Source organism: Hipposideros armiger, unplaced genomic scaffold (genome assembly GCF_001890085.2).
Source record: "Hipposideros armiger isolate ML-2016 unplaced genomic scaffold, ASM189008v1 scaffold_0, whole genome shotgun sequence".
NCBI lineage: Eukaryota > Metazoa > Chordata > Mammalia > Chiroptera > Hipposideridae > Hipposideros > Hipposideros armiger.
In genome coordinates, this window is record NW_017731350.1 from 549,955 (window position 1) to 566,576 (window position 16,622).

Sequence of the window (16,622 nt, forward strand, 5' to 3'; positions counted from 1 at the left end):
TCCAGGGCATTGAGGTTCAACAGTCTGATTTCACAGACGTCCAAATCAGCAGTATCTGCGGCCAAGAAGCAAAAGGAGAGGAAGCATGTGGCAAGCATCATCCTTAGCTGGGCACAGCGGGGCAAAGGCTGAGGGCTGAGAGAGTTTAGTCAGCAAGGGTAGGTTTAAAATTTCCAGTCACGGCATCCAGATTGCACAAGAGAGCCAAGTGGGGCCAGAAAAAAATGAACAGTTTTGCTAAATTATTGTGGGAGGCCTCGATGGAGACAAGTATTTCCTACTCTGCATTTGGAGAAATGGAAAGGGTAAGTGAAGAGGTTATGGTTATAGACCAGGCTTACCTGACTCAGGGTCTGAGAAGTAGAACAGCACCTGGACACCCCAATGCCACGTGTGGCTTTGATGGTGAAGGGGTTGTATGCAACCTAGTGCCTCATGGTCTGTAACCTCTCTGATCAAACTGTGAGGCAACCATGAGCCCAGGAACTAGGAGACGAAGGAGCAGTGGTTTACAAAGAAGAATGTCTTCAAACAATGAGAATCAGAGAAAAAAGGGCACCATAGCTGATGAGAACTCCAGCTGGCAGAGGACGTATTTTACCTTCCTTTCTGTAGTAGCCATTTTTATAACAGGATCTGAACAGGAATATTTGGGGCAATGATATGTTGTAGCTGTCCTACCTTTTAAATGATGTTTATAGATTGTTTCTATCAAACATACAACCTCTATGACTTTAAACACAAAGCCTAGAGACCTTGTTTAAAGTATATACCGCCTCTGGGCATGACTGTACTTAAACTTGCTTAGAACTATTAGCTACAATTCCCTTTCATATGTCTAGTGAGCAACGCCATAGAAACCTTTAATACATATACACTGAAAACATATGACTGTGGTTTCCTTGTGGCAAAGTGGGCATTCTCATTCTGAAAGACAACCATATTAAAAGATCTTGATATGTAGATTTTTATCTCACCTTTGCCTACCAGTGCCCACAGGTACTAAGTCATAGGGTCTACAGTTAGCTAACACATGACATGGTAGCTTCAGATAAGATTATTAGAGTCTTTAGGAAAGGAATGAAAATCCATGGTGCCCGCATACTAAAAAAAAAATGAGTCACAAGTTCACTTGCCCAAGGTCACAGACAAAAATGTTTGGGTCATGTTTAGGAAGTTCACTTAATACCCCCATTGATCTTGCTGTCACCTCCAAGATAGAATCTTGTGAAATTTAGGATGATGACATTAACCTGAACAAAGTTCCCAAACTGCCCATCAGTTGCCCCTGCCCGTCTCCTTGAACCTTAAAGCCCTTTGGGAGACAGTGGGCAGGATCAGGCGGCAGGCATCCAGCTCTCCTCACCGGGCAGACCTCGGCTGAGACTCCAGAAAAATCCTTTAGGGCTGAAAATTCCAGGAAGGGGACCTAAGGTTTCCTTGCAACATCATGTCCTCTGGCTTTTCTCTCCCTTGCAGCTCCGGATGTCCTGGCTCATCCGTGGAGACTTGCGGGGAAACGTCTCCTTGGTGCTGGTGGAGAACAAAACCGGGAAGGAACAAAGCAGGATGCTCTGGCACGTTGCCACCAATGAAGGCTTGAGCCTGTGGCAGTGGACAGTGCTGCCTCTCCTCGATGTGGCCGACAGGTAGGCCTCTACCCATCCCCATCACTCCCTTTCCTTCTATCCGCCAAAATGCAGGAGGGGGCCATGTCTTCCCTCCCCCGAACCCCTCGACCCAAGACACACATCCAGAGTGCACATATACGTGTACATACACAAATGTGCACATACACATGCACACACACACACACTTTCTTCATGCTTACAGAGAGTACCGTGTTTCTCCAAGGGACATCGATGCTAATGAGCAATCACCTCCCACATCTCTGGACTGGCCTGATTGGCTGCCAATGTGTGCAGGAAGAAATAAAATTGAACAACTCATATCATTCCCAAATAATAATTAGGCTTTATATGTATATAGCATTTTCTCTTACTTAATGGATTCTTCCTTACTCTCCCATTTGACTATTTATTCCTTATTAACAACAAAACCTGTGCAGCAGATAGGACAGGCCTATCACGTTTCCCACTCCTGCCCTTTTTACAAGGGAAGAAACCGAGGACCAAAGAGGTGAAGCACCAACAAGTTGGCATCAGAGTGAGGACCGGCGCTCAGGTTGATCCAAGTCCAGTGCTGTGCATCCCAGAATAGTGCTTACCAGAGGCCCTGCTTCCTATTTAGATGCTATCACTAATGACCTTTGTGACCTTGAACTTCTCTGGGCCTCAGTTTTCTCATCTTTAAACTGAATGCATTGGACTAGAAGATCGTTAACTCCATGTGAATCTGAAATTAGCAGTAACCGCTGAGTTCAGCTGTCACTTGTCTCCCCAGGATGGCACCAGTCTGCCACCTGCAGTCGGCCTGGAGCAGGCAGTGCTTCAGTAAAGATGGCCCAGCACAGCAGCTCACGTGACACACTGGTGTGTCATGTTGAAGCCTCGATGGTTGGTGCTGATCTGCTCCAGACCAAAAAGGGCAAGGGGTTATATCTATAAAGGGGGCAGGTGAATGGATCTAGAAAGGGAAGAGCCAGCTTTAATAGGCTAAATGTCACACCCTACAAGCCAGAGCAGCTTCTGCATTAGACCCCTAAAGTACATTCACATTTCCACCCTGGTGGAGCCACCTTCAAAAATGAGGGCAAAGGCCTTAAGGCAAGGCAGAGGGTGATTTCAGTTGGTACACAGCTTTGCAAACATAAAGCTGAGTCTCAAATTCCTCACCCAAACTTCACAGAGTCTGCTATTCCCAAGAGCTCATAAGTCGAACTGTGCTGTCAGAGGGAGAAGCCAATGTCCTCACTCTGAGCACCAGCTTCCTACTCCTTCGATGACTGTGGGTTAAAGATCAAAGCCTTTGGACATCCCAAGGCTCAGTGTTCCCAAGACAAATGGATTTAATTAAAGTGAAGGAAGGGGCAGTGTAGGCGCTCCCCACCATCAACTAGTCTTTTGTCCTTTGGGATTGTGGGGCTGTGTGCAGGGCGTGGAGATCAGGAGGGTGAGGCCAGAGCCTTTCCTCCTGGGAGATGCTAAATTAATTCAGATGAATCAAAGGGATTGTTTTTCTCCTCAGTCCAGCAAGTCCTCTCTCTTTTGTGGCCACTGCAGGGGATTTACAGCAAGTAAGATGTTGATTCTGTTCACTCCAATCCACTAGAGTTTTGTGTGAAGGAGACTTTGTTCTCAGCCTCCCTCCTCCCTGTTTAAGGCTGTTTAACAGACTGACATTTCCAATATTAATAACGAGGCCAACCTCTCCAATGGAGATCCAGACAAAGACCAGCTTGGTTTGATGATGCCTCGTGACCTGACTAAGTGTGCAATTACAGAACACACAAGTGCCCCCATCCTCAGGGAGCCTGCATACTACTGAAATGCTCTGATGTGGGAAGCCGGCCCCGCTCCACCCAGAGCTAGAGATGATGTAGGAAGCATCAAGACCCAAAGACAAATGGAACTGCAGGAAGATGAGGCAAGGGCTTTTCACCTGCTAAAATCCAACTAGACTGTAGGTGTGACGGGCCCATAAAACAAAAAAAGCACCGTGGATGAAAGAGCATAAGGCGTTAGAATCAGAAAGTCCCAAGTTTAAAACCTGGCTCACCCATTTACCAGTCGTGTAACCTTAGCCACTTACTGCACCTTGCTGAGCCCCAGTGTCCACATCTGTAAAATGTGTATAATAACAAGAGAACTTTATAGGATTATTATGAGACTACGTATAATGACTATCAAAAGCATCTATATATAGTAGATATCAATGAATTTTATTTCCTATGTCCTCCACCCTCATCCGTCAGTTATGTAGCCTCAGATAATTTACTGAATAAATAGCACAAATCACAACTACTGATCTTCCAAGTCAAGCCATGTTCTATAAAGGAGCAATAATAACGTTTACCCTCTTCGAGGGTTGGGGAAGGAAAGTGCTTGGAGTAATGCCTGGCCCATCTAAATACTTAGTCAGTAATAACTACTAGTAATAATAATAATAATAATAATAATAATAATAGTAATAGTAATAGTAATATAATAATAATAGCAACAACAACATCCCCCCTACCTAAAGCTTCAGAAAAGGCTGGAATGGCCAATTTAGCAAAAACAACCAGTCATCCAACCCTAAGATGGGATGAGAGTTCTTGTGAGTTCTCTTTCATCAGTGCTCTGTCGGCTCCTTATAAGGGTAAGTCTCTGGTAGAGGAGGAGTGAGAGGCACCCGTGTGCCTCTTTCCTCTAGGCCGAGTGAGCTATGGCCGCCCAGATTGCCAGCAAATGCAAATGGAGGAGGAGGGAGGTAGAGGAAGGAAATCAATAAGGTAATGAGAAAAGGAAAATAAACGACAAAGCAAGAACTCCCTTCCTCCCTAGGTGTTAACACCTTGCACCATCTCCCATGAAGCGTCCTCAGGCAGGTCCTGGCTTCAGCTCTTCAGCACCCACCTCCTGGACAGTTCCCCAGCCATGGAACCTGGAAGAGGCAAGAACTTCATTCCTTCTGCTGTCCCAAACCACCTCTGCTCTCAGGCTCCCCAACTGCCACACATCACAAAGTTCTCAAAGCAACTTTATAAGGGCTTATAGGTTAGCCCTAAAGAGCTCCCAGGCTCTAGACACTAGTCATAACCCCTGGGCATGACATGAAACTAGCTGAAGCCATGATCCTCTTGCCTAGATATGGCAGTGACCTCCCAACATGTCTCCTTGCCTCCGTTTTGTTGTCCCCACCCAATCCAGTCCACACAAGGCAGCTGGAATAAACTTTTTGAAATGAAAATGCAATCATTTTCCCATTTTAAAAGTCCATCAATGGCTTTCATGGTTTTTAGGGTGCCTTTCAAGTTCCTTTAATAAAACCTTCATTTAGGCCCATGTGTGATCTGTCCAACCCTAACTTCACCAACCTCTTTTTATACCATTCTTTCTTTACTCTTCTACATGGTGACCTCGCTGAACTTCTTTCAATTCAGTTGTACCATGCTAAATTCTTACTTCCGGGCTCTTACACCTGCTATTCTCTTCGCCTGGAAAGTTCTTGTACCTTTCATCTCCTTAACTATCACTCTTCTTTCATTTTTTAAAGAAGCCTTCCTAGACCCCTAAACTCTATAGTAAATCTACAATATATTCTCATGGCTCTTGAAACAACCCTATAATAACTTGTCACTCTTTACTATCTGTTTTCTCCAATATCTGAATATCCACCAGCAAGGGAGGGGTCAGGTCTGTCTTATATATCACAGTTTCCTGAACACCTAAGACCATTCCTAACACATAGTATGTCTAACAAATATGTGTGGACAGAATGAGTTGAAGGAAATTGCATATATTTCCAAATTCTAGCCAAATTAACTGAGAATTTCACTTGTTGGAATCCATTTAACATTCTTCCTCTGTTCAACCTGTGCCTAGCAAAACAGATAAAAATCACATTATAACAAATACTACTGAAAAGTGTTCTGTTTTCAAATAAATGCTTGTGTCTCATCAGAGGAACCCCCCAAACAGCATTTGCTACTCTTGTGACGAGGAATTCTCTTTAGAGATTTGCCTGATACCTGTGCTTTCTTTGTCCCTGATTACTGTCCTGTCAGTCTTTTTACACTTTGGTCTTAATTGTGTGTCCTTGTTCTTGTGAATAGACAGATCTAGAGCTGAGCACTTGAGAGCCAACAGCTATATTCAGATTGCTCCCACCACATAGCAAAGGCTCAGAGAATATGCCATAGGTCTATAAAGGCTGATGACAAGGAGACATTGGTCCATGGAATAATACTTCTGTACATTTACAAATAGGCCAAGTGATAGAAATAATGCCATATACTGTCATCATTATGAAATAATATTAACGGTACAACGATACTATAAAGGGTGACAAGGTAAATCCCTGAGAGCAGTGCCCAAGATGTTTTGAGTAGTGGCAATGTGCCTGGAATACAGATATATGCTCTCAAGGTCATTTTGAAAGACAGCACCAATTCAAATACTGGCTTGATGTGTGCTTAGAAGTTCTCATTGCTTTACATCCACCCCATATAACTAGTTTTCTTCATTTATTCCCCCACTTCATCAGCTCCCCTTCTCCCCATTCAATTGCCACTCTTTCTGTTGGAATTAATTCTTCCTTTTCTCAAAATGGAAGAAATGCAAATTCTCTCCTCTTATTCTAAATGTCAGTCTCTTGCAGGGCCATACCCCAAGTTTTCCTCCGTATAATCATATATCTTACTAAATGAAACACAGTGTTCCCACACCATCCTGAACTTTGACATGCCTACAGAGCAGAAGCATATGCTAAGCTCAATTCATTACGAGATGGATTTGGAAACACCATGGATCAAATCATGTCCCACAAATCACTGTAATCATACAGACAAATAGAAAGTACATAACTTATCACACGTGTGCAGGCTCTATTCCCCAGCATTATCATTATAAAGGCTTTTAGCTGTCCGCTGTATATAGAGTCTAACAAGAAAAAATGTTCCCTCTGGAGATATTTAGTTTCCTGTTCCTTTTGCATCCTTGCCCTAAACGACCAGTGGTATGTTTCATAAATGCGTCTTTCAAATCGGATCGGTGAAACTTCATATGCGTAGATCAGAAATTCCACAAAGCCAAGATTTTTCTCCTATTTCATTTTTGTTTCTCATCCAAAGAATTCCCACTTTATATGGGGTGTTATTAATAACAATATTCTCCTTTTGTGTAGCATCTTTCTGTGATGAGAAGGGCATTAGAGGGGCATTTTCATTACGATTTCTTACCTGAGTTAAGAAATAGTAACTTCCAGTGACTAGAAATCCAGATATATCCAGTGAATCTTAGTTTACAGGTCTAGACACACCCCTGAAAAAGTTGTGTTTAATGCACATTTTTGCAAATTGAATCCCAGCTTTCTCATAGAGCCATGGGAAGAATTATCAACAGTGATAATTACAGCCAGCATTTGTTGAGTACTTACTGTGTGCCAGTCCCTGTGACAAGTACTCAACATGCATTATCTCATTTCATCCTTAAAACAGCCCCTTGTGGGTAGATACTGTAGTTAATCCCCTTTCCAATAAGAGGAATCTGAGGTCTAAAGAGGTGAAGTAATTTTCCCTTAACCCTTAGGCTAGTCTGCTTCCTGTGGACATGCCTGAGGAAATGAACACACAGTGCTTGGCTTGTTGTAGAAAACTTGATAAATGGTAGCCATTGTTGTTAACAAAACATTTTAGTTTGGGATTATTTTAAGCCACACCTGTTATTCATTTTGTGTTAGCTTTTTCCTTCGCTTCATCCAGCCCCCCCCTCCCCGAAATTTGTCATCTTAGCTCCCCACCTCCAGTCCCTGCGGAAGACCACTCCCCGCCCAGCCCCGCCCTGCCTGCCTTTCTTTCTTCACGCCTCCAGCCGAGCAAGACTCCCCCTTTTTCCTCGTAGGGTACAATGGCCTTTTCAAGTCACCACTCTAGCATTCCGTTGACGATCTCCAATCCAAAACTAGAGCCTCGGTTCTGATAAGCATCTTTTATTTGCAAATATATTAATGTGCCATGCCAAACACAAGCATAAAAATAAAATATATTTAGTTATACAGGTAACAAACCACGCTTTAAGTAGAGAAGAAAGTTCACTTCCATAAAGACTGACAGAAATTCCAGGCCACACGGTGGCTACACTGTCCCTAGGAGAAGCGGCCAGAGGGGCAGAACCTGCATGTGGGCTTCACCTTCTGCCTGCCTCCTCTTCTCCACCAGTTTCCATCTGTAATTGCTCTGCCTCCACCCATCCTTCCCCAAGGAGGAGCCATGCCTGTGGAAAGAGTGGATGTCACACTCTGCAACCCGCCTCCCAAATCAGTGTCTGCTGCCCTCTGCTGGACAGGCTGCTCTGACTGTCACAGCAGCTCCTAAACCTCCTCATGCTCCCCCCTCATGTCCCCACGCACAGTAGCCATGTACCTCCCTTCCCTGGTGACTTTCCTTCACAACCTAAGGTGCCCACTCTGTCCCACGCCTCTGCGTAGTTAGGGCAGATGGCATCCCATTTTCAGGTGAGGATACTGAGGCAAGAGAGGTTAAATCAAGGACCTATAGGTCGTTAAACATACAGGCTCCTTCTTCTATCTCCTTCCACTTCACCAGAGTACCCTGTGAAGATGCTCAAGTGTGAAATGGTACTAACTTCCAAAATCATCCTGGTATTATGTATTTATTTTTTCAACCAGCACTTACTGTCCTACTCAGTGCCAGGTGATGATGAGTTACCCAGACAAGCAACAGAGCCCCAGCCCTCAAGGAACGGCATCATTGAGAGGAAGCTGGCAGGAAAGACTGTGGCACCAGAGGGTCGTAGGGGTGGGAAGGAGGGAGAGCGAGGACAGCATGATGCCCAATAAAGCCCCAGCTATTGGGACACCTCACTTCCAAACAGGAACGTCCCTGGTAGCCAGTTTGGGGTTCTCCTCTGCCAGATATGCCCATGCCACAGAAGCAGAGAGCAATGACTGTCATCCTGGGTGAGGCTGCTTTTGTTCATTAACTATCAACAGATGCACATCAGGGACTCACTAGGGAGCAGCCCCACAGGCTCCAAAGTCAAAATGGGGGCAGGGGTGGGGGGAGACCTCAAGGCTCTGCTTTCCCAGGGTGGCACCTGCCCCTCCTGAGGTGAGTCTGACTGCCCTGAGTCTGTATACACAGTCAAAACTCAAACCTTTCGGGGATCTTCCTCACAGTGGATATAGAAAACAAAAAGTGCTCTCCACTCCTAACCAGGTGTGGCAGCCAAAGCGACCCTTCCTGAAGCTACAGGGCCTGAAGACCTCAACATGCTTAATATCATTAGGCCGAATCAGTTCTTTGAACTGAGAGAAAATGGTGGCCTGCAGCGCAGTTTTAGGCCAAGCTAGGTAACTGACTAAACCTCTCAAGTTCAAAGCTTTTGTAGGCAACTTGGTTTTGCTCTCTTTACCTTCCCAGAAGCAGGCAAGAATTAGCATGCCAGAGCCCTGGACCACACTCCTTCGATCCATTCTGCCTCACTTAGCATGTCCCTAGTCCTGGAGGGCTGCAGTGTGCAGTAGGGGAGGCTGTAACCGTGAGGGGAGGGGACTTCAGAGTCCTGCAGCCAGCCAAGGGCTAACTTTACCCATCACCTCACCTTAAGAGTGCGTTAGTCATCAACCCAACCACGCCAGGTGCAGTGAGCACACCTGAATAACTGGGCTTGGGCTACATGATATGTTAGTCCGGGTAACACTACCCAAAGTCACTTTAAACCTCCAATCCTCAGAGCTGTACAAACAGAAATGTATTCCTTGCTCATGTGAAATCCGAAACGAATGTGCTGGTTGATGGGTGGCGTTCCATCTGGTCATTCAGGGACCCAGTTTCTGCTCCCTGCGGCTCCTCTTTTTCTCCAGTTTTAGAAACCCTGGCATTCGGGGAGAAAGAGCATCGGGGAGTTGGGTCTAGCATAGGAAGATTTGTGTGAGTCATCACTTTAGCTCGCTTTCACAATCACATGGCTATATCTAACTGCAAGGGATACTGGGGAATGTAGCCTACTTGTGTGCCCAGAAGAAAGGGAAATGCATTTGATGGAAGAAAACAAAAACAAAAAACAACAGCGACGTGTTGTATAGTGGATTAAGCCAAGGGATGCAGCCCCCTTCTCTGGGCATCTATCAGACACTGACTCCTTATGTAGCTACTCTAAGCGTTGATCAGTCTTGAGTTCTGGGCTTCATACACAGAGATTCTGATTCAGTAGATCAGATATTGGGCCCAGAAATATATCTATTTTAAAAGTTCCCGAGGCGATTTTGATGTTTCCCCACATTTGGAAGTCACTGGCATAAAATGTCAAATTCAGACAAGAAATCAAGTGACTGGAGAAGTATCATTGGCTGTCACATTGTCAGCAAACGCATATCGTTAAGCCCCCAACAAGTGCAGAGGATGGAAAGGGGAGTATGACCCAGCCTCTTGCCAGGTCCCAGGACCTGCCTGCTGTGGGGGGGACACAAAGCACATGCATTGGGAGGCAAACAGTAACAACACATGGAGCCATTGTGCAGCGCCGCACAGAGCAGTGTTCAGATGGCGCAGGGACCTCCATGTGTTAGGGGAGCTGTCATGGAGACAATGGGATGACTGTAAGATGGACCACAAGGAAAACTTAGGTCTTAGGGAAATGTACAAGGGACAGAGCGTTCCAAAGAAGGCCATCAGGATGAATAGACAGGAATGTCATATGTGGGTTCAAAAGTAGCCAACTAGGCTGTGTCAGAGAACCCTGAGCAAGCTCCTTTAGGGAGGGGTCAATGTGACCTTTAGGCCAAGTATTTGGGACTCAGAGCTGTGGTAGATAGAGAGCCACTGAGCACAGAGGTGGGCTGGGGGCTAGGAAACCAGAGCATGGACACTGTTGGAGGCTCTTGGGAAGGACCAAATGTGAAATGGTTGGAGCCTCAAAATGGAGCTCAGAAAGGGGGGAGAGTTGCTGGGGGAGAAGAGGTCCCTTCTGCTGCCTTCCAAATGGCACCATGGCCCAGGGCAGCCTTGGGTTTTCCCTCTGAGATGCGGGGAATGGGGACGATGTGACTGGTGGCTCAGCAACACAGTGTGCAACCAGGCAGTGATAAATACAAATCAAACATTCATAACTCGGGAAGGATCTGGCCCTGTTTGTTCCTCAGAAAATATCTCAGATCATTGGAGCAAGGAGTAAATTAGCAATTCTGAGCTTTAAATCTTATTTCTAACACTGATTTACTGTGATGTTTGGGACAAGTTGTTGGATTTGATTGCTAAGTTTCCACCATCAAGAGTGCAAAGCAGTGAGACAGATCCAGGCTGTGAGCCTGGTTTCAGAAGTAGTCGCTCGAAATGGCGACAAGTGAACCCCTTTAGAGTAACAAGATGTTCAGATCTGCTCAAGATTTTCTTGGTAATGTCCACAGCTCAGGTTATGAGTCAACAGAGGCATATGTTTTCTGTAACTCTTCGTGCCTCTGAAAATGTAGCCCTATGTTCTCAGCCCCTTTTCTCCCTGGCGTGAAGTTTAGAATTTAAGGGATAACCTGTTGATATTTGAAGCACAGCAGAACCCAGTTCTCTATATTCTATTCTTCAAGAACGTCATTGATGTTCACAGCTTCCACCCTCACCTTCATGCAGATGACTCATACTCTTTATTTCCACCTGAGTCCCAACCTGGGTTTCCAGCTGCCTGATTGGCACCCCACCAACATTTTAAACATGTCCCCCACCACCACACCTGCTCCGGAGTGACTCTTCTATCCAGAGCTCTACCATCCTCCTAGGCATTCAGTTCTTCAAAGTCTTTCTTGACTTCTTCTCTCTCACTGCCAAGATTCAATATTTCCCCAAGTTGTGTAGATTCTAGTTCAGTGAGGGGAAAACTCAAAGGGACTTTAGAAATAAATCCTCTGGTCAGTGAATAATATGAATTACAAATCTGTCCAAATTCCTCAAGGTCAAGGTCCACACGTTATGCATCTTTATACTCCTTTATACTCCTCTTAGTGTCTTTAAGCCTAGAGAGGAAACCAAGTCAGGAGATGGTAAATTACTTCTGAGAGTGTGAGACAGCCAGCTCCCAGCTGCTGAGTCTGGCCTTGAAAGTCCAGGCTACCCCCACTTTACTGTGTAGGAGCCAAAGATTCATAGTGTCAGGGCACACACGCCTGGCCCCCGCCATGTTGCTCCCAACCCGGGCTGGTCCTGGGAACCCGAAGCTGGCCATCAGCTCTTCCTCGTCAACCAGTAACTGAAGTCAAATACGCAGATAATAGGATGGACTCAGCAGGGCTTTTTCATCACAATCATTATTCTAATAGAAATATATACTGTGATCCAAGCTTTGTGACAATCCACTTTAGAAGACTTTTGCTGAGCAAATCCACTGTGCAGTAAGAAATTGGAGAAAGTGTTTTTCTTTGGCAGAACCTGCCAGCTCTGCCCTAAGCAGCCAGAGCCCAGACAAGCACCAGCTGCCAAGGGGATCAGAGCACTCCCTCCACCCGAGCCCATTAAATGGTTGACTAAAGAATCTGAGACATGGTGCCCTTCCGTTAGATGCAGTCCCACCATTCTGTCTTGCTCTCTCTCCCAATCATTCCTTTTCCCTCAGCCCACATTCAGACACACACCTTTCTGTCAGCTACTTAAAATCATTAAGTTAACTTAATTAGGTTTGTCAGTCCCTAAGGCTGGCAGGGTGGCAAATAAGGCATTTTATTCACTGTCCATTAACAGTCTGTTGCCTGAAAGAGACAGAATTTTTCAAGCTGTGCATGAGCAGCGTCAGCACTTTCTATGCAGAGATCTGCCCGGTGAGTCTGGGAGACACCCAATTCCAAGGCCACCCCTTTTAAACCTGGCCCACTGCCCAAATGGCCACGTCCCAGAATCCCCTGGGGCCCACTTTCAGCAGGCCTTTCTGTAAAGCTGAGCAAGACAGAGCCAGGGATGCATTCTTTATGCAAAGCCAGGCTCCAACCAAGATCTCTAGCCAAGTTTGTTTTAAGAACAAACTCTAAACTCCACCGGCTGGAAAAAAAGAGAAGCAACGACAACTCATGCAATTCAAAGTGTCCTCTTTGGAGAAACCAAAAGAGCTGAGCAGGTGTGAACTATTGAGGGGCAAGGAATGAGATCTCCACTGCTAAGGGGAACTTAGTTGCCATGTTCATAAATAGCACAGATCACTGAGAGAGCTGGGGGAGCCCCAGAAAGCTGGCTCTTCCCTTCTCCTTGACCAGGCTGCCCACGGAGAGGAAGGGTAAGCCTCTGCTCACCATGGGGATTCAGTTTCCTTTCCCCACGCAGGGCTAAGAATTTGGGGTAGGGGCAGCAGAGTAACCTGTGTGTTCATTAGAACCACCTGGACTTTGCAATCCTGGCGGTCATGTGGCATGGGCCTTGCTTTCCCTCAAACCCAGAGCAGTCCACCTGGTATTATACATGGTAGAACTTTGCCTCCTACCCAGAGTACTCCACCTGGTACATGCTAGAACTTCCTCTTAGTCCCAGAGCAGTCCACCTGGCATGCTCTAGAACTCGAGAGCTGAGACCCTGATTGACTCTGGAGAGTGACTTGGTATCCACACTTTTGGGGGACTCGGCAGAAAAGAGTGGTTAGGCCAGAAAGACTCTGAGAGCCTTGAGGAAGTCCCACCCCTCTCCAGCAGGGGGAGGGTGAGCAGAGCCAGGAGCAGCCTCTGCTTCACCTAAGGTTCAGGTAAAGACACACAACCAAGTGCAGCCCAAAGCAGAGAAGCCTGAATCTGGCCAGTGCCCCCACAAAAAAGAAACTCCTAGATTGGTTCTGCTGTCCCCTCCCGACCCCATCACCTACCATCCCCAGACCCCATTCCTAGACTGCCTCTGCTTCACCTCTGCCCTTCCCACACCCTTTGTCCCACCTCTGGAGTCTGGAGCATTTGCGGAAGGGCTGGCAGCCAGGCCCCCTGGGTAGACAGCATCGCCTGTTTACATCTGATTCGACATCTGATGGAATCTTCTCTGATTGTTGTGAGTGTTCCTAACTCAAAATATGTGCAATTCCCACTGTCAATCAAACTCTTTTAAACAGCAGCTGCCACTGCCGTTGCCTTACAGAGCACTTAAGAAACTCTTCTATTTAGAAACCATTCCAGCCCCAGCTTGCATCATGTCATCCATGCTAAGAGTTCCAGTGGCTGGTTGAGAACTCTGCAGCTCTGATCTCTCAATAATAAGGAAGGCAGGTAGGGGAGATGTCTAGTTTCCCTGGAAGGGCGCATGTAGGGGAAAACAGAGATGTGTGCCCCTCCCCCCTGCTTAGTAGGCACACAAAGGTCATTTATTGGCTCTGGCACCCCAGGCCCTTGGGGATGGTACACCCGTGATGCAGCTCAGCAGTAAAATCAGTGCCTGGCATGGCCCCTTGGCTTCTGGATGACAGATTAGGAGATGACGACTCAGTGGAGAATCAGGAAGGTGGGCTGCGGGCCCCTTACCCACTGCTGTGCAGGACCTTCAGGCTGCTTTGCCTTCCCGACGCTTCCACCTACCGGGGAACACGGTTCTTTCCATTTACCATCTCCAAGGAGCTCTGAGGGCCTGTTCTCTCGCGGCCTGGGAGCAGCAGGTCCCTACCCCCTGGCAACTGCTGTAAAGAGATCGGGACAGCAGTATCAGGGTTCTGGTTAGCCACTTGAGAGCCCCAGCCTAGCTGTGTTCCGGGGTTACACAGACACAAGCCAGGAACTCATCTATGGACTGTGTTCCCCACAGACATCTGGGGACACTGCAGCTGTGACTTTGCCAAGACTCGGAGAAACCCATTTGAAGGCGTGTGAAACACACGTGCCTCTCACCATCTTTACCTCCTTCCACATCCTCACACTTGAGCCACAGGGACCTTGTCCTGCTCCGACACACCCCTTACTCCAGGTCCTCTGCTGAAGATGCCCTCTCCTCACGGCTCCCATCCCCACATCCAGATTTTTGAGTCCTTTCCTTCCTCTAAAACCTCCTGTGTGAAGTGCCTCCCATCTCCCCAGGCTGGCGGGATTCCTGCTTCTTCTGAGCAATCAGAGCATTTTATCCACATCTCTCATGTCACACTTCCTCCTTCTACCTTATTCTGCACTGACATATACACCCTTCATCTCTCCACTAGACAGTAAGCAACTTGAATACGTTGCTCCTGTCTGATTTCTCTTAGCATCCCCCACAGGCCTTAAATAGGTCCCAATACAAGATAGTTGTATATGATATGAAAACCCAAGATAGGTGCTTATCAAGGTCATAATGAAAGATGCCTCTCAGAGGGATATGCTCAAGTGCCAAGAGCAGGCTGGGCAAGTTGGGTGATTCCTTGTGCAGCCCACCCCTCACGCACACTCATCCAGCATGCCCAGTGTCCCAGAACAGAATTTGGGGATTGTCCACTGGGCACTTCTCTATCCGTGCCCAACCAATCACCAGCCCTTCCTGTTGGTCTATCTCTATCCTGACTAAGGGCGGTGTGGGATGTAGGCTCCATCATGGGAAATGTGGCCAAAAGGGCAGCAGTGGGCTCGGCCATGGATAAAACAGATTCAGGCATATTCTCGTTAAGAATTGAACCAGATTTGGGCTCTCTAATTGTGACTTGCAAACAAGGAGGATGATTTGATGAATGACTAGATTTCACAAGGTGGGTGAAGGCGTAGACAGGTTTACTACGTAGTTCAGTTAAGAATAATCAATTACAAGCATACTATTTGCTTATGGCTTCAAGTCTTACCCTCACAGAAGGCAGTAATTGTTATCTGGCCAGGAATAACCAATCCAGCATCTAACCCATTATGCATTGATCAGAGGTCATCTGCTCATGGGCATAACGGGGGTTTCCAGCCCCCGCCAGCAGTTCATGTATGGACTGTACAGTTGTGCTGCCCTCACTGCAAATCATGAGTGAACATTCTTTCTCCTGCGTGTTTCTTTCCTGTGGGCCTTCCCTCCCTCTGTTAACATTCTGTAGTCTGTTTCTTTTGCCCTCTCTGCCCTGCCATCTCCACACTGTCAGTCTCTCACTCCCGCCAACTCTCCAGTTTCCTGCTCTTGCTAACCCCGAGCTGCCAATACTCTATTGTCTGTGTTCCCTCTCTCTCCTTTTTTTCTGACAGCTTTATTGAGCTATAATTTACATGCCATGAAATCCACCTGATTTAGGTGTACATATCAATGACTTTTAGCAAATGTACAGAGTTGTGCAAAGAGCACCATAATCCAATTTTAGAATAGTTTCATCACCCCAGAAAGAACCCTTGTGCTGGTTTACAGTCAATACTGTTCCCACACCTAGCCCTAGGCAACCACTAATCTGCTTTCTGTCGCTATAGATTTGCCTATTCTAGACATTTCACATAAAAGGAGTCATTCATATGAATGGAATCATGAGGTCTTTAACTTATTAACCTATTGTCTGGCTTCTTTAACTTAGCGTGATGCTTTTGAGGTCCATCTATTTTATAGCCTGTATCCTGGTCCATTCTCTTATACTGGGGAGCAGGATTCCATTGTGTGGCCATCCCACGTGTGGTGTATCCAGCACCAAGTGAGGGCACAGGTTCCCTCTCTTGATGTTTTAACATCCACAGTAGAGACTGCACATTCTTCTGCAGGTCATTCTGGGTTGACTTTCTGAAAGTTGGGAAAGGTTTTGAAAGTTCTCAGAAAACTTTCATTTGGCAACAGGAAAGGGCTGGCTGACACAGCCTTCCAGGAGGATGACTCCCCAAAAGTCAAACAAACCAAAAGTGTTTTCTGTTTATCCCACTCCAATGCCCTCCCTGGCCACAGTCCAAGGACCTGACCCTGCCAGGTTATGAAAGAGGTGGAAAGCAACAATATCTCAGTGGGTTTACTGTTAATACTTACGGCCCTCTCTGTATTATTACAAACACCACCACCCCCAAGGACTATAGTCAAATAATGTAATATTTAACAACCAGTTGGGCACTGTACAGACCAGCTCCAGTCAAAACTGATGCTGGACACT

At 46.4% G+C, this 16,622-nt stretch overlaps 1 protein-coding gene across 1 annotated transcript in view; it reads left to right on the forward strand.

Annotated features, from left to right (window-relative positions):
- The first annotated feature begins 260 nt into the window (after positions 1-260).
- ALK (ALK receptor tyrosine kinase) overlaps positions 261-16,622 on the forward strand; it is an 81,648-nt gene continuing 65,286 nt past the window's right edge. Inside the window, exons 1-2 of the mRNA XM_019658122.1 lie at positions 261-305; positions 1,480-1,649. Coding sequence (XP_019513667.1) covers positions 261-305; positions 1,480-1,649 — 215 coding nt within the window. The remainder of the gene's footprint in view (positions 306-1,479; positions 1,650-16,622) is intronic.